At 41.5% G+C, this 24,197-nt stretch overlaps 2 protein-coding genes across 3 annotated transcripts; both read left to right on the top strand.

The window, feature by feature from the left end:
• The first annotated feature begins 858 nt into the window (after positions 1–858).
• On the top strand, positions 859–22,650 carry LOC145410331 (thymidine kinase, cytosolic-like). Of its 2 annotated transcripts, XM_080280465.1 has the most exons (7): positions 859–933; positions 8,552–8,664; positions 9,911–10,037; positions 13,444–13,653; positions 17,378–17,488; positions 21,057–21,178; positions 22,315–22,650. In XM_080280465.1, the coding sequence occupies exons 1-6, from the start codon at positions 859–861 to the stop codon at positions 21,171–21,173; spliced, it is 753 nt and encodes a 250-aa protein (XP_080136591.1). In that variant the 3' UTR covers positions 21,174–21,178; positions 22,315–22,650. The 2 variants fall into 2 exon arrangements, with proteins under 2 accessions (XP_080136591.1, XP_080136590.1); XM_080280464.1 differs by lacking the exon at positions 22,315–22,650 and having other exon boundaries at positions 21,057–21,378.
• Positions 4,576–7,281, top strand: LOC145410330 (ankyrin repeat domain-containing protein 27-like). The gene has a single exon (XM_080280463.1). The coding sequence runs from the start codon at positions 4,576–4,578 to the stop codon at positions 7,279–7,281; it is 2,706 nt and encodes a 901-aa protein (XP_080136589.1).
• Positions 22,651–24,197: the final 1,547 nt, after the last annotated feature.

The following is a 24,197-nucleotide window of genomic DNA, read 5'->3' as shown; positions in this document are numbered from 1 at the left end:
TGCTGTTTGGGACTGAGATATCAGCCCCACCCCGAACCTGGTAAGGGCTGGTCAGCTGGAGAGTAGTGCACCAGCACTGTGTAGTTCTCGTCTGGTTCGTTGAGGGGAAGAAGGGCACAAAGTAGTAAGGGATATAGGCCTGTCCTGCCTGGGCCTTACGCGAGCCCTACGTGCCTCTCCGTGGTCTCCCCCTGGGGTGGGTGTCGCGACATCCCTCTCGTGGTGTTTCGTCGTAGTGAGCATTTCAGAAAGAAGAGGAAGGATGGAAGAGAGGAAAGGGCAGGCACCCAAAGGAGCACTACATAGAGTGAGTGGATGGTGAGCGCCCCCACCTACCACTCTTTACCTTTCACAACAATAAATATTATCAATCGATCAATTAATTGAATTAATCAGTCGACAGTGCGGAACTTGTCATTCTCTGTTGCATGCTCTTTATTTCTTTTTCTTTCTTTTGTTTTTATACCCAGCAATAGTTTTGATCTAAAATTAAATAACTGAGCTTAAAATAAATACTTCAAATTCAAAATGTATTGGAAAAAATATTTAATTGAATTGAAATTTTATTGTTGTAAAAGGTACAGACAAATGCTTAAATAATGTTTTGCGATTCATACCAAACTGCAAATGATAAAATCAAGGACATGGGGGAATCATCTGATATTTATTAATCTTGAAGATACAAAGTTGTTAGCGGTTGAGTTTAAATAAACAAATAAATAAATAAAGGCGCTTGGATGCTCAACCCTCAAGTTGGAACTTGCCATGTGCCAGTTTATCAACGGAACGGAAAGGAGGTGTTGTGTTGACAGACGCATTGAGCTGTTGGTGGGGTTGTTTTTTGTGCGTATTTTGTGGATGAATTGTGGTGTCAACATGAGCAGCCTTACCTCATCTTTACCTCCAGTTAATGGCACTAAAGGACAGATACAGGTAAGAATTTGGGTTAGAAAAATTTTGAACACAAGGTACCAGCGATTGCCGTACTTTGATACATTTGAATTTGGAATATTAATGTAAACGGTTTGATTACTTTCCATGATAAAAATGAACATTAAAGTCACCATATACATAGATGTATGTTGTGTTCAGACTTCCTGTAGGTGGAACTGATTTTATTTGATAATGGAAGTCGATTTTACCCTAAACCCCGCTTATATGGACACCGGCTTTATCGAAAATAGGAGTTTATGGCGATAAGCTATGAGTGGAAAGTACAGTATAATGTACTATTACGTTGCTTATGTGTTTACAAGCCGTGTAATAAAAGTATTTAATGACAACACACCGCCTCCACTCGCATCCCTGCTAACGTACACTACAGTATTCCTAATTACTCCTCCTCTCCCCACCACCTGCACCCTCATTCATCCTTTCTCATTAATCTGAACTGTCCCAGGTATCTCCAGGTGAGTAAATCAGGTCGTCCCCACCTACACTCATGAACTCACTCTCCCCAGCCACCCTTTCCTTACATCCATCCACTGACTCTTTCCCCTTCCTGCCCACCCATCCTTTCCCTAGTCACTCTCCTCGCTGCAATCCGCATGCACCCACAGGCCACCCCTCCTGATTAATACTCACGTACTCACACCCTAACCCTCACCCTCTCTTCTCAGGCCCTCCCTCCCGGCCACGCATTCTTTCCCTCACCACATCCTTCCCATTCAGATCCCACTGCCCTTACGTAACCAGGCATCAAATTGTTTCTCCAGTTTCAGATAAATTTACTAAATTCGTTCATATCGTATTGTGCATTATCTTCATCACTCGGAGTCTAAATAAAGATGTACCGATTTTGAGGTTTGGAGGTTATTGTGTACTTTTCCCGCCAATTTCATACTGGCGTGCCAAATAATCTTTCTGTCAGCGGTTGGGAGAATTATATGGTTGCGGAAAGCGTAGTATATCTCCTGCCTTTTCTGTTAACGGGACAAATTCAAAAGCTGGGTTTAGTATTATCGGGTAATAAAAATCCGCCAGTTGCAGTTCCTGGAGGTGTGTAGCATGGGCATGGTGTTGCCATCTTTTCACCGGACGGTATTAGTATTAAAACAAGTACGTGGGAGACAGGGTTTGTTACTCCTGTGATCGCTTCTGTACCTTGAGGTATTATTGTCTGCCATGGATAGTCTAAGTGCCTCTCTGCCTTGCTTATGTGGTTGCAAAGGACAGATACAGGTAAGGCAACCGGATTAGCGATTGCTTGAAACTTAACTCTTTGTTATTGTACGAGCATTGCAGTTTGTGGCTGAACAATGAACTGGATATGTTTAGGCTTTATACTGTACATATATACATGTTGGTTTGACAGGTTTTGGCTTCACACATAGCTAGTTTTATTCAGCTTCGGAAATTTCACTAGAGGGGTTATAGATGTAGCATTTCGTTTACCCATTCATAATATGAGGTCTCCCAAAATTGAATAAAATCGTCTGAAGGGAGCAAGAACAAACTGAAATACGCCATCGTATTGAATAGGTTAATGGTATTTGGTCCTTTCCTGAACTCCGTGCCCTCCTGTCAATGCCGGTTTAGACTTGTTAACCCCGCTGGAAGGAACACCTCACTAGTTTTCATATACTGGTAATTATGCAGTAGCAGTAAAGGATGCATCTCGCAGAATTTCAGTACATTGTGTTTTTCTAATGTCATTTGGTATGTAAATAGCAGGAAAGTGTTGTTTGGTAGGTGCTATTGTCATTGTTTTGACTTGGCGGCAAACCGATAAAATTTATGGTCTTAATTTTAAGGATGTATGTAATGCAGCGAAGGGAAAATAGCATTATTATCATTAGCCCATGCTGTTGTTAATATATGGTACAGCATGGTATCATTGTTGACACATGTTTTTTTGTACTCATATTTGTATACGGTTTACCACAAAGCCCTCACCAAGACGGTCGTGTATAATTAAGTTACATCACAAAAGGGTGTTGTTTGGTGAACTAGCGTGAACAAACACTAGCGAATGTAGGTTGTAGGCATGTCCGATCTGGCGAGCATATTAGAACCTCAACGAACTTTTTTTTTTTTATGCGAGGAAGAAGGAACCAAAGGCTAGACGCCCGCAAGATTGTTCCCTCCAAGAAAAAAAAAAAAAAAAAAAAAAGATAAGACCCAAATTCATAGTCTGTTCATTTCCATATGCCTGGACACACTGCGTTTGAAACACTGGAGGTCATAGGCAGCTGGAAATACAGACAAAAGAAGACAGTTCCAGAGTTGGCCTGTTGCATACTGTAACATGAAGGACTGGGAGTAACGGTTAACTTGCATTAGAAAACTGGACAGAAAAGGGATGAGTTTGTTGCTAGACTGGCGCAACGCGCCCGCCATAGTGGTGGAGAGATGCAAGCAGACATTTCAGAGGAACAGTGACCATTGAAGTAGCGATAGAAAAGAGATAAAGATGCAACAGTGTGGCGAAGAGACAGGCTGAAGGGAACTGGTAAGAGGAGAGTTAGAGACGAAAAGCATTTGACTCCTCTGTTGAGAAATGTATGTGAGCAGCCTCCCCACACATGAGAGTTGTACTCTACACAGGGGCGAATAAAACTCCCGTTTACAACTGTGCAGGGGTAAAAAAGGCTAATAAACATTAGGCCTACAACCCGGCATCTGAGCCAGGTAGCCTGTAATAATACTGTTAAATGAAAGCTCTATGTATACATCTCGGATCACTCCCAATGCTGGTTGAATGACGTGAACTCAAGTTGTGACTCAAAGCTTTTAGTAATATATTTTCCCTCTACATTCAGTACTATCTGAGATTTGGGTTTTGACACAAACACACTTACACACATACATTTCTTAAAAAAATAATGACCATCGACTTCGTCTACCAGGCTCAAAAGTAAGACGTACCGTGCAGCTGTTGTTGCACTGCACCGCTTCACAGGCTTATACAAGTTAAGCTATCGCTTCTCGCTCGCTCCCCCCCCCCCACCCACCCACCAAAAAAAAAAAAAACTATAGCCTAGACTGGCGACATAACTATTTGCTACATGGAAAAATATTAAAGTGTTCCCAGTTTTCATTGGGAGTGAACGATACAATACTGAAAGCTTTGTTCAGTATATATTCATTTCGATGCCAAATCGGTTCCAGTATGTTCATGTGTTCATGCAGATATTGTAGCCGTTATGTTTATTTAGGTAACTATTTTTTGTAACTTCAGTTTTAAAACTTGGGATGTAGAATTTATTGCAAGGACGATAATTCAAGCAAATGAACGAAAGTGAGTGCGTGGAGAGGTGTTTGTTTACAGGCTAGTGAAATGGCTGGTCTAGGACCAAGTACTAATAATTCATTTGTATTTAAGAGTAACAGTTGCGAGTTTAATTATACAGATCTTAACTTGTCAGCAATATGATGAAGGTTTTAAGATTTTCTGCGTTTGTTACTGAAGAAATACGAAAATACATGGTATGAGATTGTACCGGATATTCAGTGATTGTGGTGTAGGGAGGAGGTCACGGGACAACGGGAGTTTCATATTGCCTTTCTTGAGTATCACCTTTCTACCTGTTTCTGTCCCTCGTGACACATACTAGACCCCAAGTGTGGTTGAGGATGGAGAGGTACGACGAAGACCTGACTGAGAACAGTTTCTTTCAGGCGCTGGTGAAGGACTACGATGAGGTATTCGAACGGGCCATAGTAGGAGGTTGGATTATATGCGTGCCAAGGGCGGGAGCATTACCCAAGTATGCCCTTGCTCAGGACGATATTCTAGGGCATATTTTGATACCATCAGAGGAATTGCCTGAGACACATTTCCGTACACTGACAGAGAAAAATGTAGTGCTGAGTGGCAATGTGTTGGTGCTAGAAAATCACGTAGCCAATCCACTTTCGGTGCACATCCTCTTTGATGAGACATTTTATGATGATGACCAAAGAAAGTACAAAGTGTTATGTCTGGAGGACCCACTGTATGCCTCCCATGCTGCATCCTCCCAGGGATCAATTGAACTGGTAACCCTGAATTCAGTCCGTGACTGCATCGACCTCTTGTGGACTGAGGCAGGGGGTGAAAAAGTCTTAAAACAACTAGATACTGTCATTAAACATTTCTTGACTGTAAATGCTCGGCTTGAGGAGGAAAGCTTACAGAGTTTGAGGGATCTTGGTAGTCAGTTGTTTTCAGAAGCCGTACAAGTGGTTCTGTCAGACGCACGGCTGGGGGAGAAGACCAAGAGGGACCAGTATCTCCTTGAGGCTGTGAAGGTGGCTGTTGAAACCTACCTCCTGCATGGGGTGTACAAAAAGCTGGTGAAATGTATAGCTGCTTGTAAGGCTGAGGAAGATGCTCGGTTGAACAGAGTGATTAAGAACTTGTCTGATCTTCAAGTGAGAGACCTTGATATTGATCCTCAGCTTGCAACTAACCTGACTAAAGCTAAGTTTGAGCTATTTAATATTCAGGGGTATAGCACACCCCTTGGAAAACTAGGTTGTCTTAGAAGAGCAGTTGTTCATGTGTCACGGGAAGGCAGTGTCTTGTCTTCTGATGAACTTCTGCCTATACTAATATTTCTTATTGTGAAAGCCAGTGTACCAAACTGGTTTGCTCACTTAACCTTCTTAAAGCTCTTTCGATTCTCTGCAGCTGGGAATGACAGTGGGGAACAGAGTTTTTATATATCATCCCTCGAGGCTGCCCTAGAACATATCTTTTCAGGCTCTCTTTTTGGCTCTGCATCACCTGAAGCTGATAGTGTTCTACAGCCAGGGCACACCACAACCCCAGTACTAAAAAGCATGGAGGAGTCTCTCAGTTTTTCAGGAGTGGATCCAGTGGCCAGATTCTTTGAGTGCATCCGCATGGGTCGAGCAGAAGATGTGCAGGACATCCTGGATGGCAAATACAAACCTTTTAAGAGCAAGACAGAGAGAGAGCAAGTGTTGACGGAAGCCGATGCTCAACTGTGTCACCCACTGTGCTCATGTGATCGCTGTGAAAAGCTTGTGTTGAAGCCTAAAATGAATGAGCTTCCAACAGTTTTTACAAGGGAAGAGAGAGGATACACTGGCCTTCATGTGGCGTGTATATTTGGACGGCCAGCAGTAGTGGATTTGTTAATTGGGCTTGGGTCAGATATAAATGCCACAGATTTTCGAGGTGCCACACCACTTCACTATGCTGCCCAGCGTGGACATCAGAATGCCTTATTATTGCTACTTCATGCAGGGACAGATATGGACAAAGTGGATGGGGATATGAACACACCATTGCATCTAAGTTCTCTGAACGGTCACCTGTCATGTGTGAAAGCATTACTATTCTATGCTGAATCTGTTGGTTGCAAAATTTCCATTAATGCTCAGAATAATGTACTCGACACTCCCCTCCATCTAGCTAGCAGGTGGGGGTACTCTGCTATTGTGGAACTTTTACTTGATAGAATTTCAAATTTAGGTCTGAATCTCAAGGTGTATAATAACAGAAAACTGACTGCCTTTGACTGTGCACACAATCATCACATATCAAGAATGATTTTAGATGCAAAGCTGAAAAAAGATGAAGAAATTAGTCAAGGATTTATAAGAGTTGGCATGGCTTCAACTCGTACCTCAGTTGATTTTCAGAGAAAATCCATGGATTTTGAAGATGGCACTGAAAGTTTTATAAAACGAAAAAATATAAAATTTAGACAAGATGTGTCTCAGATGAAAAGCATAGATAAGATGCTGAAAGCTGTCAAAGTTGGTGATGTCAAACTAGCCTGTTTTTACCTTGGGATAGAGGAAGCTACAAGTGAGGAAGAAAGTGAATCAGCCCCTACACACTTGTGCCATCCTCTCTGCCAGTGTTCAAAGTGTTATATCCAAACCAACCAGGGAGCATCTGAGATTTTATATAAGACACCCATCAATGCCAGTAATGGAGAGGGTTACACAGCATTGCATATGGCCACAGCTCACCTCCATAGTCACTTAGTGAGGGTTTTGTTACACCAAGGCGCAGAGCCGAACCTACAAACTAATTCATCTCGCCTCACTCCACTCCATTTAGCTGCACAGACCGGCCATCTTGATGCAATGGTGGCATTGTTAGCTCACGGAGCACAAGTGGATGTCCGGGACAACACGGGCAATACTGCACTTCATCACTGCTGCTTCAAAGGCTTCACAGAGGGTGTGAAGCTCCTGTTAGCGAAAGGGGCAACCCGGGACCTCACTAACTTGTCGGACAACACACCTGCTCAGGAGGCTGAGAATCGTGGACACTGGCATTTGGTTCAGATTATCTTTGGCAAAACCAGCACAAACTAGCACCAGTCCAGCTAACTTCACCACCAGTTAGCTGTGAATGCTGAACACCCATGTACAGGTAAGTACAGTACAGCCATGACTGGGAGGATGTGAAATGAAAGCTGTAGGTTACATTGTGTTCATCTGTGGCAGTGATGCTTTTCCTTGATTTACATGTTAATGTATATAGTTGTGTAGTTCTTTGCCCAATGAATGTTGTACATAAGTGGAATACAGTAAAACCTCACAATAACAGACTGATTTGGGCCCAAGCCATTCCGAAAAAAGCGAAATTCCGATAAAAGCGACATCTGGACTTCCCCCTGTTAACCCAGACTTCTTCCGATATATGAGACATTAGTCCAGATCACACCAACTGATTTTAAACTTTTCACCATCTGTGCAGTATTGTACTATATTATACATTCACTACAATAATCAAATGATATAATATATACAGTATAATAATACTGTACTGTACACTGATAAACCTGTCTTTTATTTACCTTATTGTGGTGAACATAGCTGAAGTGGTCAGGCATTCCAGACTGCTTCCAGTTGAACTGGACTTTTTCAGATATACAGTGTAAGAATTTAGTCCAGTAGCTCCTCAGTTCCGATAAAAGTGAATTCTGGACACAAGTCAAGAGTGAGAGCAGTGGAAATGAGTTATTTAAGAGGAGCCTGTGGAGTCACATGGAGAGACGGGCTGACGAATGAGGATATAAAGGAGCGTCGTGGTGTGGATGTGGATGTGATAGGAAGCGGTATGAGGAACACACTGAGGTGGTTTGGCCATGTGGAGAGGATGGAGGGTGAAAGACTGACAAAGAGAGTGTATGTGAGTGAGGTGGAGGGGGGAAGAGGGAGGGAGAGGCCGAGGATGAGATGGAGGGATGTGGTGGAGAGGTATATGAGAGAGGGGGGTGTGAGTTGGGAGCAGGGCAATGAAATGGTGGGGGACAGGGCGACTTGGAGGCAATTTGTTTATGGCCACCCCAAACGGGATTGAGGCTTCTGGGAATAGATAGATAGCTCCTCAGTTCCGATAAAAGTGAAGTCCGGTCTGTTGAAGTCCGTTATATCGAGGCTTTACTGTACAGTACCATTGATTATAGCATAGACTGTTTTGCAAGTGATGGCACATCTGTACTGTGATGTCAGTCAATTACATATTTAAGTGTTCTGTTTTTGGTATGCAGGTACTCTGTAGCACTGGTCAGATTTTATATTGTACAGTATACTGCATAACGCACTTTCAGTAAAGATTACAGACCTGTTTGGTTTGCAGGTGATCTTTGGTCCCATGTTTTCTGGCAAGACAACAGAGCTGATGAGGAGACTGAAGAGGTACCAGATCTCCCGCCACAAGTGTTTGGTGGTGAAATATGCCAAGGACACCAGGTCAGCTATTCAGTTCCATTGTTTCTTATTGTCCTGTCTTATTGCCAGACACCAACTGTATCCCAGAGATTATCCAGGGTGGTCATGACAAAAATTTATTCAAGCTTTTGTATCACTAACCATCACCACTCGCACTTGCCATTCCATATAATTATTCCTCATGCACATTCCAACTCTTCTTTATTATTCAGTTTAAGTAATGTTATGCTTTGATGTATAGTGTTGGAGCTGTGGTATGTGAAAAATGACTATATTCTCGTAGTCATCCTGTCTTTGCACCTGAACCACCATATGTCTTGTACTGTATTTTGGTGTGTGATGTATGTAATGGTGAACCTGCTTGATATACAGTACCGTACATAATGGTGAACTTGCATTTTACATAGATAATTTTTTGCAAACCTTGATGTGAAGCTCACATGACTGCCACCTTTAAGAACCATTGTTTTATAAATCACTCAACAAAATTACTAAGGACAGTTGCAGCTCCTTGACACACTCAGAACAGTTTATAGGCATTGTTCCAAACTTTCGTATAGAAATCACGAAGGAAAATTTATGGGCATAATTATTTACTGTAATCCATTTCAGTCAGCTGTCCGATGACCACTGTGCATTCTCGTACATGCCACTTTTTGAGTGCAGAGTAAACAGTGATACTGTCTGTTTGCAAAAGGATCTCTTGTACTATCCTGTATGCTAATAGTAAAAAATGTACACAGTACACCTTTGATTTAACTAACTAATTGGACCAGACCCTTGACGTTAAAGTAAAACACCATGCTGTTCAGTAATTTCCCAGGCATCCTGACTTTAATGAACAAAGATCATTAAGTATAGAGTGTCATTTGGTAGTACAGTCTTACACAATAATATACAGCTAGGGCTAAATATTTGTTTTCTCCGTAAATGCTCTGTTTATGGCTCCTTTCACGATGCTGGACACCCAGAGACTGATACGATGTTCTGCGGGATGTGGAGGAGTGCATATGTGTGTGTAGGGATGCCACACTGGTCAGCGTTTCCCCCGCATCCATTCTTTTACCGAACAATAATTTGGTAAATGAACATAATGTTCAGCCAGCTCAGGGTGGTAATTAAAACCAAAACACATTAAAAGAGAGTTCTGTATATCAAAGGTTTACTGTATATCGTGATGTTTATGAGATATATGAGTATATATAGCCAGTAATATGTGATCAAAAAGTGGATTGCTTCATAACTAAGAAAATCCCCATGTCCATAGGTATGATGACTGTGGTATTGCAACCCATGACAAACAAGTGCTACCAGCAGTGATGGCAACAGTGCTCAATGACTTACGAGACAAGGCAGCCCAGTACAGTGTTATTGGCATTGATGAGGGACAGTTTGTAAGTGCTGTTGTTGTGCTGTTCATGAATTTACGGAGTAAGTGTATATTATTGCGTGCTAGTCTAGTAGTTAAACACCCACATAGAAAGGACAGTCTTACATAGGTTCGATCACTAAGTGGTGACTGTAAGTTTTTTCATTTATTTATTACCATTTAGGAAAGTTGGCTAGTTGACTACCCTTAAATGTACTAACCAGTGGTAACCTAGCATTGTGGCCTTAGAAGGGGTGAGACAGGATTGGATGTTTGTATTTTATTGTGTTTATAGAGGATGTCAAAATGGTTAGGATTATTTATTGTCCAGTAAGAGAAAAGTTTACTTGATATTTCACCTTTGCTACTTCATACTTTCCACTGCTGGCTAATATTCTTAAGCATAGAACAGCACTTCATATTTCTCTGTAAATAATTCTCTCTTTGTTATGATGCGTCCAGGAGGAAAGTGATGGACATTACTGAAGCACAGTAGACCCTCACCATAACAGTCTAATTGGAGGGATGCCTGATCTGATAAAGCTGGTCATCATCATCATCCAGACTTGCTTTCCCACCTTAGGGCAGGGTGAGGAGTAGCAATGTCCAGACAGCCCAAATTTGCCCAGTCCAATGGGCCATGCTTCCATTTGCTCACCATTCAAGCCCCTGGAATCCTGGCTCTATCAGATACACAAAAAACATTCTCAGCATTCTGTAGCTTCACATAAACATATCTGATCGAGTCAGTCCGGATGTTGTCACGTTAAAAAGGGGTGCCAAATCCCTGATCATGCACTTCTCACATTATTCACCCAGCCAGCTTGATCTCTTGTCAGTCCCCTAGCCTCACTGACTGGTATTCCATTATAATTGATGGTCTTTCCCCCCAAGGTGGGATTTCAAGCACACGTTTGAACATCAGTGAGTACAACAGCATGTTTTTGTACTAAAAATGAAAACTAATCTCATTTTACACTAACTTGGCTTATAATTTTGCCATTTTGCAGCTTATTTCACAGTATTGCCATAGCGTTTCTTTATGACTTGTACAGTATTACTCAGCAGTCACTCCCCCCCCCCCAATGGGGCCGACTCTGGGCAAAGGCTTTAGGGCCTATTCTCAAGTCCCATTAGTCTTCCTTGGGGCCCAGTAGTCCTCCTACATCTCCACATGTCACCACTTCGGCGCTAACACCCACCGTCCATATTGAATACATCCTAGGGTTGTCTCATACAGGACTGATGTACAATGGAGAGAGGGTAGTTTCAGGCCAGATTAGAGTAAAATGGGTAGGAAACACATAGTGCAGTCCATCTAATGGACATTGTTCATTATAGTTAGTGGAAGTTCGGTGGCTTTTGTTGAGTACAGTATGTTAAATCTGATAGTTGTCCAGTCTGTTGAGGTTCATTAAAGGAAGGGTCTCTCTCTCTCTCTCTCTCTCTCTCTCTCTCTCTCTCTCTCTCAGCTAACTGCTGTATTGTACTGTTATTGTCTACAGTAGTACAGTGCACCCCCACACAATGCAAACTCGCACGGTGCAGATCACATACAGTGCGAGGTCAGCCCAGAAAATGCTCATTTTTATTGAATGCAAAATCTGTTAATCGAACTTCCCAACATGCAAATCAGTTGTATGATTCCAAGGCAAAAATGGACTTCCCGCCACTACTACGAGTATTGGGCTGAACAGTGCGGGTCAGTCACACGAAAGCAGGTGGCTGGCAACGAGCCAGATTCAAAAGACGGGCAGCTGGCCAGCAATCTGCATGCCATCTGCCGACTCTCCTGGGTAAACAGACACTTCTCCTCCATATTGCCGCAAGAATACATGTTGTACCTTGCATCCTGTGACCCGTTTTAGCACTGTAGCAGTACCCACCTGTTCATCATGGTCTTAACTGTCGACTTTGAGGGCTTTATGGCACCTCCAAAAGACCTCAGCAGTGACAGTGAAAGTGACAACAGGGAGCCCTGCCCCGCGTGGTAAGAGTAGATGCCTCAAGTCTCAGATAACCACCCCCTTCCTTCTTAACAAGCCCAGAAGTCACTTAGATATAGGTACATGGTGTTCTGTTTGTTGTTTTGTTGGTTCAACTAGAAGTACTATTAGGCAAAGTATTAGCAGGGAAGAGTAGGCTGGAAGGGGACCTGAAGACCAAGCCCTGGGTGGGCTGTCCACCACATACAATTTTTCCTACAAGTTCTCTGGTTCACACAGTGCTAAATCGTAGAATGCGAGGGTTTCTTCCGCCCATAAACTCATTGTATGACAGTGCACTGTAATAGGAGCCTGACCATGAACTTTGATAGTTTACACTATGCCTCTTCTTCACAGGGTTTCTGATGTCTGCCTGTCTCATTCCATTCTTCCTTCCTACCACCACAACCATTTTAACCCTTTAAACGCAGAGCGTCGCTTTTGCGATGATCGCCAAAAAGGACATAACGGCGGATCGTCACGTTTGCGATTTGAGTTAATTTTGAATAAATGCGGGCAAGGATGTTCCAGCTGGTATTGTCTATCAGTACCGCCACCCTTTAGCTACAATTAGCATACTTGACCTTTGTACTACTGACCTCCGTTGTTGCCAAGTATCGCATTCCCCCCACGGCCCGGCCAGCCTGGCTGTGATATATGGCAGCGCGCTGACTGCTCAGAACTGTAAATCTGCGCTCTCCTCTCACAAGCAGTTTATGCTAATAGGAAATGCTTGTTTCCCCAGTTGTCACACTAGCTTTTTTTCGCACGGTTTTCCCCTGTTTAGCGTCAGTTTACCGCAGGCTTTCAAAGTGACAATTTGGCAAGTTCTAGCTCTTCCGAGTCAGTGCGAGCGGCCGACAGGAACGAGAATAAAGTGACGGGCGTATGGCAGAATAAAAGCGTGCCGTGGTGGTCTTTTGGGAAGTACTATGATTGAAAATAACGTAGTATACGTGTTTTTAGCTGTGAAAATGGAAATGTTTGTTGAGTGACATGAAGACCGCCGCCGCACTGCATGTCGGCCATGCGCTTCGTTGATTTTAGACTTATTTTCAGTGCTTATTGTACAAATATGGATTCCAAACTACCTGTACGTTTTAGTATAAAGTTTACTGTGACAGAATGAGGCTGTGGTAGAGGGGAAACCGGGTTGCTGGAGGTGTGAAAGTGAAGATTTTGTTACCCAAATTTGCAAGTCTCCACAAGTCCTTGGGTAGTCCACGAAGGCTCAACACCTGTCTCTGGAGAAAGCTGATTGTAAATACTATCTGCCATACCAAGTATAATGTTCTAGGGTTAATCTCTGATTTTTGGCTAATATTTTCCTACAGGTACTCAGACCGCGATCCAACCCCGCCACCCGGGGGGGGGAGGTTGGCTGTCCATGGCCGCTTTTTAGGGGTTAATTATCACAACCATCACTTAGTGTTCTCTCTCACACAGTTCCCGGACACAGTGGAATTTGCTGAGTATATGGCCAATCGTGGAAAGGTGGTGATAGTGGCAGCACTTGACGGCACCTACCAGCGTCGGGGGTTCGGCAGTATTCTAGAGCTGGTCCCTCTGGCAGAGTCTGTGGTTAAGCTGACAGCTGTGTGTATGGTGTGCTATGAAGATGCTGCTTACACCAAGCGCACCTCAACTGAGACAGCTGTAAGTATAAACCTTTTTAGTGTGCTTGGGTAATACAGTTTTAATGTGACTAACCCAAGAATATTTGTTCTGCTGAGAGAAATCCTAGCAGTCAAGGACTTCAGAAACTGTCTTGAGTAACCCAGTTCTCTGTTATTGGTGCACCCAGAAATATGATGGACATTACTGAAGCACAGTAGTTAATTGTTCAGGCTACAGAAACCCTATCAAAGTTCTTGTATGCTTAAATAACATTTGTTTTGTTTCCTTGGGAAGTTTATGTTATCAAAGACTTGAATGTTTATACTTTTATGCTATCCCGCTCCTGCTTCTGGATTCTCCCCAGCTTATTGTGTAAATGGAAGTATGGGGAAAATGATGCTTGGTAGTATCCATGCATTAAAAAAAATATATACCGGTATATATATATATATATATATATATATATATATATATATATATATATATTTCACTTTGATTTTAATACTATATTCCATTTTATAACATAGTTTTATTCCCCTTCAGGGTCTTGCAGTGACACATGTATGAATCTGGTAATACAGTATTAAGATTAAAAGTGGCACTAACATGGCAGTTCACATCAATGAGTAAAGAGCATTGCCAAAATACAGTTACAGAGGGATCCTACCTTACGTGGGTCTTCCATTTGAGATGGAAGTATATGAATAAGATTTTATGAAAGATTTACCAGAACCAGAACAGTATAACCCTCTGTGTATTTGCTGTATGTAGATACTGCACAGTTTCTGTAGAAATTAGTAAATATTGCAAATAAAACTGCAATCTACTATTGATTAATTTGTGTGGATGTTCGGAATACTCTACATGAAGATGAGATTGCATAAATTGGTGATTTGTGGTGTTATACCAAGCCCACATCAGTTTTGTTACACATGGTTTTTAGGCTGTTGTTTTATTTTTTTCCTCTAATGGGCTGTAAGTTTTGTTGAATAAATGAGAAATACCTAAGGTCATTACTGTAGTGGAAGTTATTGTCATTTGTTTATTGTAGATGCAACTATTGCTCATGTAATGCCACTCAGAGATGAATGAGGCTGGTCACTCTCACCTCAAATGTTAGGACCATCTTGCCTAGCCCAAGGTTCCTATACTTCTCATGGGGGGACACAGGATTGGATGATGGATGGATGGATGGATAAAAATGTCAAAACCATGATTGGAAGACTCTAAAAATTTGTGTAGTTTGACAGCAAGAACTTATATTTGGAGGATGCCAAATTAATGAAGCTGTGAGTTGAATGCCTTAGAGATTTTTATTTATAATGTTAAGTAACTTGCATATAGGTTTCATTGGTATTGTTGATGTCTAGGTGGTACCATGTGCTGGTTTCCAACTGGTGTGCCATGGCACTCTTGTTGCATAACAACCAGCCAGATTTGGTGCAAAGTGAGACCCAGTATGTATGATCACCACAGTCATTGTACTTGGTTAATGATGGAAATGTTTGGGTATAGTGAGTATCATAGAATAAGACACTTCATATAGTAGCAAAAGAAACTGAACACATGTTTTGAACTAGTACAAGGAAATGGTAAATGTGATGTTAATAACAGTTGGTAGTTGTGTGTAGCATGTTTTTTTACATCATGAAATCATAATGTAAATGTCTGGAAGTCTGAATAGCAACTGTGACAAAGAGCTTTGTTTTTGCCTGTATCCATTTGCTTCATCGGAAATTGATACACACATTTTGAGTACTTCAATCAAATACATTATTTTTCAGGTGGTGGAGAGGGATGCCTTCTCTTGGTGACACTGATACAAACAGGCAACTTTGTCATTCAGTAGTTATGATTATCCTCAACCCACTCCATGTTCCTGGGTAGGAGGAGGATGGGCTGCAGACAGGTAGCATCAGACTGCAGGCTACCAGGTTCACATTGAGATGAATCAAAGGCCACAACTGCTAATACTGCTAAATACTTTTCTTGAGACCTTGAGTGAGTGTAGCCTATACACTGTATATACACTGTATATGGCTAGTGAGGGAGTGATCGCCCTCTACCTACACAGATCAAAAGCCCTCGGGAGCAGGGGGGTGGTTGCTTTCTCAGGCAGAGGAACTCCTTAAGAGTGAAATGGCTGGGAAGCATGCCGGCACGTGACTGGCTACAGCATAGCTGGGTCTTTCGGGTGTGGGCAATCAGGCAAGTTAGCTGCCTACTGCGACTGCAACACAATGGCGAGGTGTTCAGGAAGTTAGCCAAAGAAACCTTGATGGACTCTGAAAGAACAATAATGGCCCCCAGTCCCGTGCAGCCCTTAAATGGGCAGGGGGTGCTAAGAATCTCACGGTTGCCTCAATTACAATCTAATTCCTTTGTCAATGCAAAAAATACAATTAAAATTGGCTAGGACATGTGTATAGGAGACAGGGAATAGTACGAGGTACACCAGGGTGGGTGGCACTTGGTAGGAGAGGTAGAGGAAGGCCAAAAGAGACGTGGGTGAGGACAATGAGACGGGAAGCTGGAGATGAGTGTTGGGGAGATCTTGAGGAGTTAGCACAAGATAGGATGTGGTGGTGTGAGTTCATCAAGGCCCTATGCATCCCCGAGGGTGCCACAGGAAATGATTGATTGATTGATTGATTGAGACCTTGAACACTGTCGACTTAATTCATTAGGCTTATGTAAGTTTGTGGGTAAGCCAACTCTTTCGTGACATGTAGAGATGTATGGTATGTAGGAAGACTACTGGGCCTTAGGAGCAGTCTGTAAAGCCTATGCCCAGAGTTGAGGGGAGGGGGAGGCTGGTAGTCAGATGTGTAATTTATCTTTAATATTACTATAAACACATACAGTATATGAATACTCTTGGTGTTTTGTGTATGTGTGTGTGTGTGTGTGTCAATATAGGCTACTATAGGTTGCTTAGAAGCAAGTAGCCTAATCTGCTTGGTAGAGGAAAACTGCTTGAGCAATAATGAAAAGGTTGGGAATCATTGATTTAGTGCTTGTTTGTGTGGCCCAATGCTCATCCGAATGTGAAATCAGTGGATTTCGGGCTGAAGTTGCCCTTTTCCTGCAGCCCACCATCCTTGCTTTTGCTGGATAAGAGGAAGTTGAGGGACACTTGAATAACTATGAGACAGAGCACTGTCTTATGTCAGTGCCACGAAATGAAGGAATCCCTGTCTAGTACTGTACAGATAAAGTGGTTAGAAGGCTGTAGTTTTCATGATAGCCTTGCTTTGCTCATTTGGATTTGAAACTCCTGGAGGTTGCAGGGTTTTTGATCATATGGTGCTTGGAGCATAAGTTGGTCTCTTATCCTTTTATGTTTTGAGTATGGTGGTCTAGACATCTCAGAAGGTGGTAATGTGAGGTTGACTTGATGGCAGTGATGGTGTATAGATCTGTTCCGAGCTAATAACGATGGGTGAATGGTGTTTAGTTCATTCTTAACTCCCTGTCTGTGATGATGTATTTTTGTATTTTAACTTGTTCAGCTACAGAGAACACCTTTGTAGTGAAGGCTGTATTTAACCTGTGTACTTCAAGAAATCTCTCCTAAGCTAAGTAAAATCATCTGGAGATAGCAAAATAAAATAAATACGAAGTTGGCGGTTTCAAGTTGTTAATTTTTCATTATAATTTGGTTTCATATTACACAGAGCATGAGGGTTGATGTGTAAAAGAAAGCACAGTACCAAGCAAGTATAAGATTGGGTAACAGTAGTAATTTAATGTTTTCTTTCAGGTTGAGGTCATAGGTGGTAGTGAAAAGTATATTGCCACATGTCGCAAATGTTACCAAGTGGCCACGCCCCAGAAACGACCAGTAAACACCTCCCCACTTAAGGCTGTCCAGGTCAGTGCTAACATGTTGCCAACCCACAACTTTTGGGAAACTGTAGTCCTGTTGTAGCTATGTATTGAATTAATATCCAGTTGTACATATACAGTAGAACTGAAACATTACTTCCACTTCTTGTATGAGAAAGCAAGGTATGCAAGTCGATGACGGGAGAGAATTGACAGGATATTGAGTTTGCCGGATGAACTGGATAGTCCATGGGTTGATACTATCTAGTGGATGTGTGTATGGTGTGCCAACAAAAAAAAATATGTGAGATTGGTAGGTCTGTGAGGTGGAGCCATGATTCTGGGAGCTTTAATGGTGTATACATGTGTGTGTGTGTGTGTGTGTTTTTATAGATAATACAGAAAGTCAGAATGATGTTCATGTAGAACTGTAGTAGGAATAACACTGGAAGAGGAAGGCCATATGTGGTTCAAATGAAAGGAAAGCTGTACCTTGGTGACAGGGAACGAAATTAAAGGAACTGACTGAAGGAAGAAGAAAAACATGTGAGAACAAGCAGCGTGGAGATTGTTGTGACACAGTGACCAGCCCTTGCTGAGGACTCACCAAGAGGGCAATAACTGAGGAGAGATTATGCTCTCAGGGGCAAAGAAGTAAGTTAGAGATGTTTAACTCGTCAGTTGAAGGGCTTCCCTTATGCACAGTAGATCAAACACTTATGAGACTCCTTCATGTAAATAATGGTAAATTCTGGATGTGCCTACTCCTCACCCTGCCCTAGGGTGGGAAAGGAGGTCCGGATGATGGTGTCGATGATGATGATGATGATAGATGATTAGGACTATGGTAGCATAACCTTGGGCCACTAAATGGGATTTTACACATACACAGTGTCCTCATATCTAACATTATCCTTACAGTTGATATTGTAAATTGAGGGATAGTGGGAAATCAGTTTTTAGATAACAATAACACTTTAGTTGGAAATTTTACCTCAGCATACTGTGAACTAAAAGTACTGTACATCAAAAAGGTTGATGTGCTTTTCAAACCACTAGAGGCAATTTCAACACCCCCAACTCCATCTCATTTCCTCCTGTTCTAGTTTCTATGGTATGGGAAGTTCAAGTACATTTTCATGATAGTGCATATAAACTATGGCTTCCCCCCCCCCATAGAATAAGGGTTTTTGATATATTTGGTATCACTGACTGTAGAAAGTTTTATAATGACCTCATAATCTCATTGATATCTAAATAGGTAGGGGAATCTGAGGTAGTGAAATTCTTGTCTGACATAAGGTATTAGTAGCTAATGCTGCATAGGAAATTTAATTAATGAAAATGTGTGAGTGTGTGTGTGTGTAGATTATGAATAAATGACTGCAGAGTTCAGTGCAGCAGGCAGGAATTGTCTATTCAGCGTATCAGGTAACTTGAAATGTGGAGCACACAAGTATGATTCGTATGGGTGTGTGTTTCTAAAGCTGTTATAAGAACTTGTAAACTGTCACCTATCTTACAGGAAATAGCTTAATGGGTTCATTGCACCATCATCATTTTGACTATTATTCCCACCAGAAATCACAATGTTTAAGTATAATGCAGTTCAAAAATGAGTCATAAGTTGGAGTTATAAGCATGTCATCTTTGGAGTTCATCTTTCAGCCTTGTTTCATTTGATGTTTCACATAAAATATCTGGAGTTAAACTAGCCCTGCATTCCCATACTCCCAATAGGACACTAAAGATTGGATCAGTGGATTATTTGCTAATAGGGTAGTAACTGCAACCAATGGAAATTCAGTTTTCTATTATTCATTAGGGAAAAAATTCATCCATCCATCATCTGATCCAGTGATGCCCATGAGGAATGTAAGAGCCCGGGGCTATGCAAGTTGATCTTGACATTTAAGATGAGAGTGACCAGCTTCATTCATCCCTGAGTGGCATTACATGAGCAGTGAAAGAAAAGCATTTGGGAGCCGAATGCTAATTGCCTGTGAGACTATGCCGTTGGCCAAGTCCAAGAATTAGGCCCTATCTTGATACCCTGAAGGTTTCATGTTGATAGCTCAAGCTGTTCATGAGATATAATGGTGCCAAAGGTGGGCGATAAAAACTAGACCATTGACAGCCATTTTGGTGACCTTGACCCCAAGTGCCCATTTTCGAACTCATCCAAGATTTTGGACACACACACACACACACACACACACACACACACACACCGCTCGCTGGTGCAGTGGTAACGTTCTCGCTTGCCAACTGGTGGACGGGAGTTCGTGCCTCGCTCAGGTTGCGAAAAGTTTCACTGATGAAGTGGGTGGTTACTGTCCCCCTTGAGCAAGGGGATGGGTGTGTGCATGTGTGAAGGTCACAGCCTTGCCCTTAGATCGGACTATATGAGCTCTCAGCTCCCTTCCGGGAAGGTAAAAGCTGACAATCACGACCATCAAGTGATTATGACTGACTCAGTGAATTACACACACACACACACACACACACTGCCTTAGGCAGGTATCCACGCATTGGATATATAGCACCTTAATTACTTACTAAACCATGAGGTGCCATAATTTGGTTATATGGTTACCACCCAGCATAGTAAATGGTTTCCTGGTGTACAGGAAACCATTTGGCTTGTCACTTAGTGTAGAGTCACCCGTAGACAGAATGAAGATGAAAAGGAAGCGAGGAAAGGGCAGTTACCTGAGAGCAGCACTACATAGAGTGAGTGGATGGTGGGTGCCCCCACTTACCACAATTTTATATATATATATATATATATATACACAGTATATGGAATGCACCTCACAGCTTTCATTTAAAGATGCAAGTGTCAAGATTACAGTAGCAACGGAATTTAAATCTGTACCAGCAAAATACAGTCCACTCAGGTAATCACCAGTTATTTTAGTCTTAATACCTACTGTGACAGACATTCCTACAATTATACATAACATAAACTTAAGGGGAAAATTACTTATGAGTAACATCTCGATAAAGTTGCCTACTAGCACCATACCTACACCCTACTAGTCACCAGCAAACACTAACACCCTTTCAAAACAGTATTTAATGCTTCTAATTACTGGCAGTGAACAATATTGTAAGGTTCTTACCTGACTCTGATTGACGACAGTGCTTAAGTGAATGGGGGAGGGGTTCCATGGCATTAGGCACAGTATGGCCTTGCAGCTCGAGGTGAGTGTGGTAGTAGCAGGGACAACAAGATGGACCAGTGTGCCCACTTGCCGTTAGGCGTTGCTGGGAAGTGCTATGACTGACTGTCTGGGAAGCACTGTGATTGACTTGTCATGCTTGAATACGATTGCCTTCCTGCCGCAGCCTGGAAAATTCCTTGGAAGTGAGTTACTTGAGACAGTGACTGCGGCTATCAGATTGGTTACTGCGATGTACGAGATGATCGTGATTTGGCTGGAAAAGTACTGTAAATTAGAAAACTGTGACAAACAAACCCGTAGTATGTGCGAGTTGACTGTAGCAACTTACATCTTCCAAGTTCAAGAAACAGAATCTTGCATCTTTGGGGAATTTCACTGTAAAACTTATTATCCATGTTACTTGGATTACCCAGTTTCAATTTACAGGAAAACGGTGATGCAGGTGAAGCTGGCCGTCATTGTAAGCGTCAACTTTTGGATGGAGCTCTGGCATCTGAGACCACAGGCAGAGGGAAGGAAAACAGCAGTATGTTGGTGGACTGATGGAGGTCATTGTTAATCTTTGTTCCTTGTGCATAACCAACTTTTACTCATGTCTTAAAATTTGTCCTTGAAAAACTCATAACTGCAGAAGGACAGATACTGTAGGGGTGCTTTTCATATAACGTCTACTTCATGTGAAACCATATGCCTGTGGCCAGTGGTTGAGTGGTTATAAGCTCAAATTTCAGACTTTGGTTCTTTGTTTGGTGCAGTAAGAGTAACTTGCAAGTAAATACTACAGGTACCGTTGTTCATCAATAGTTCAACAATGGAACAACATGAAGTACAATACAGTAGTGTTTACCCTAGCCATTCCTTCATTCCACTGGCCCTTCCCATACCTCTGAACCTATGTGAAGTGGATTTAGTGAGACCTACCAGCTGCCTCAACATGCTATAGATTGTATGACTAGTAAAGATGTTTATGATGCTTGTATAGAAAAGAAGCTGTGGTTTATGAAATCGCTTGTTTGGCTGTACAAAAAAGACATAACAGTGGTTGTACAGGGGGAAAAAAAAAAAAAAAAAAAAATCAGCCATTTGACTTTACAAGATAAAGTTAATGGGATATTGAAAGTTTTTGTCTACATATGTTAGCTGTGTCAGGTGTAGCTCACAGAACTTCATTTGTTAGCATGTTGCAACCCACAGGACGTTTTATTTGTTAGCATGTTGCAGCCCACAGGAGACATTTTAGTTGTTGACATGTTGCAGTCACAAGACATTTTTTAGTTGTTGGCATATTTAATAGAAAAGTTTGAGATAGTTTCTAGCTTTTGCCACTTCTGTAGCCATAGCTAGAGATATTTACATCTTTAATACATTTGCCTTCCCAAGTTATTTTACTCAGACGACCACAAGATGTCATAAATTCAAAAAACTCTCTCCTAAGCTTAATGAAATCATATGCAGGCAGCCAGAATACCTTTGAAATACCTCTCATAAGTTTACCAAAATCATCTGGTGGCAGAAAGAGTAAACTAAGAAAATATATAATTGAGTTGAAGGGTTGAACCAACAGGAATAATGACCCTTGTGATATCATTGTTCAGCTTATAAGAAGCAGGTGTTTATGTTTTATTTACACTAGTTGCACCATTAGTGCAGTAATGTCCATTTACTCTTTATTTTCTTCCTCCAGACAATTTTATTCAGGGTGGTAAAGATCTTTTGTACAGAATGAGGTGATGAAGGCATTATCTGACCCTTCCAGTTTTGGGTCTCCTAAGCTGAATAAAAGGATCTGGAGATAGCAAGAATAAAATTTATAATGTTAATGGAGTAAAGGGATTGTTGGAGATGTTTCTAACCCCTTCATGACTGGAGATTGCAAATGTTTAACAGTAGCAAGAGTTGAACAATAAATAAATATATAAATAAATAGTGAAAGGGCTAAAACTGAAGGGGTTTTGTGTAAAGTGATCCTTCAATTTCAGAACATGAGGGTGCTTTTAATTTAATACTTTTTAATTTTGTATGTGTTTTATTAACAAAGACTTTTTAGTAGCAGCCAGATGCTTTGTGATGAAGGGTTTCAGTACCAGTATTACTATTGCTTTCTCCTTCAGTATAATTGTGCTTCATAAGTAACCAAAAGCATTGTTATGTGATGTAAAGTTTCAGTATAATGTTCATATGCACAAACTTGGAACTGTGAAATGGAATGCAAGCTCCCAATTTTTGAAAATAATTTCTAAAACTGTATGAGATGTGGGTGGACCGTCATTTATTTTCCTATATCAATCCTGTGTGCACTCTGCAGGTGTTCCATAAATGCCCATCACTAATTAGGGATTTGCATTCCACTTTGCGATATAAAGTTTAAGCATGTGGCCATAAGTATTGCAATGGCTTTTATGCCAGTATAAATTTAAGTAACCAAAAGCATGGTCATGTATTTACTGTACAGTAGGCAATAGAAATTTATTTTGTACCTCTGGGTATGGTGGGTTTTGAAATGATTGATTAGGACTGAAACTGTGTATATTTGGTAGTGCTGAAAATTCTGAATCCTTGGTCCATGTGTCATTTTGTTTCTCACCACAAAGGTGCAGAATAATTTTTTTCAGTGCCTACAAAACAACAGTTCAGTCAATCATTGAGTAATGCGGACGATAGGGATTGGATAAGGAGCGTGCTGCACAGTCACACGTTACGCAATATGTTTGCAGGTATAATAGTACAATGTGCTCTGGTGACTTTCCAAAACTCACTTTTACCCTTTCTTACCACCCTACCCCACATAGATATAACTATTGTATTAAGAATGTGAATGGTGTTAAAATAGCATTAACAAAAACGAAAGTTAGGCTGGGTTCCCATGTGATGTTGATACATAGCTCCACAGCACTCTCTCCCATCCCCCACCCACAATGTTGTTGATATTCTTGAGATGTTGCTGTTCCTGCGCTTTCTCCTTCGACATCTAAGTCAGATCCTTCGATGTCCAGAGCTGAAAAAATGGAGTTGACCTTGTCGTCAGAGGTGGATGTACCTGGATGTAAGCCAGCCAGTCATGGCGAGTCTCGTGGGTAATGCCACCGTACACAACTTTCAAACTGGTCGCCAGGCCAGCTGCCACTTTCTGCGTAAGCTTAAGATTTTCCCTGTGTTGGTTATGATCTGTCACATTATGCTGATTATTAGAACAAAATCGCGTCACTTAACTCCGTGTTACTCAAGGATTGACTGTATTGGATCTGGAGATGTTAATGGTCAGTAGAGTTTTTGTACATGATGAATGTTTATTGGATAAAATACTGAAATTTGATAAACTAGAGAACTTTAAAATTGCATGTATAATTAACCTCATGTTTATGCCTCAGTTGGTGTGATGGCCTTCCTTAAGAGGTGACTGGAGGATTTTTGATCACATAATGTCATTGAGGGTAGTGGGCATGTCATCTACCCTTAAATACAGTATACAAGAATACACCACAGTTACTTAACTCTGGTCCACTACACCTTGAAGGAGGTAAGATGGGATTGGCTAACATTTTTACCATATATTTAACTCAGAACTGT

This window comes from Coenobita brevimanus, chromosome 85 (assembly GCF_032717465.1).
Source record: "Coenobita brevimanus isolate Jiangsu-jjx chromosome 85, ASM3271746v2, whole genome shotgun sequence".
NCBI classification, from domain to species: Eukaryota; Metazoa; Arthropoda; class Malacostraca; order Decapoda; family Coenobitidae; genus Coenobita; species Coenobita brevimanus.
The sequence above is the reverse complement of the archived record's forward strand: the minus strand, read 5'-3'. Positions and strand labels throughout refer to the sequence as shown.

Bases quoted from the DNA above. Each gene is read 5' to 3' on its own strand.
- LOC145410331 (XM_080280465.1), top strand. From the start codon at position 859: ATGAATTGTGGTGTCAACATGAGCAGCCTTACCTCATCTTTACCTCCA. The intron at 934-8,551 runs GTAAGAATTTGG...TTTGGTTTGCAG, and splicing joins GCACTAAAGGACAGATACAG to GTGATCTTTGGTCCCATGTT. The intron at 13,654-17,377 runs GTAAGTATAAAC...GTTTTCTTTCAG, and splicing joins GCACCTCAACTGAGACAGCT to GTTGAGGTCATAGGTGGTAG.
- LOC145410330 (XM_080280463.1), top strand. From the start codon at position 4,576: ATGGAGAGGTACGACGAAGACCTGACTGAGAACAGTTTCTTTCAGGCG.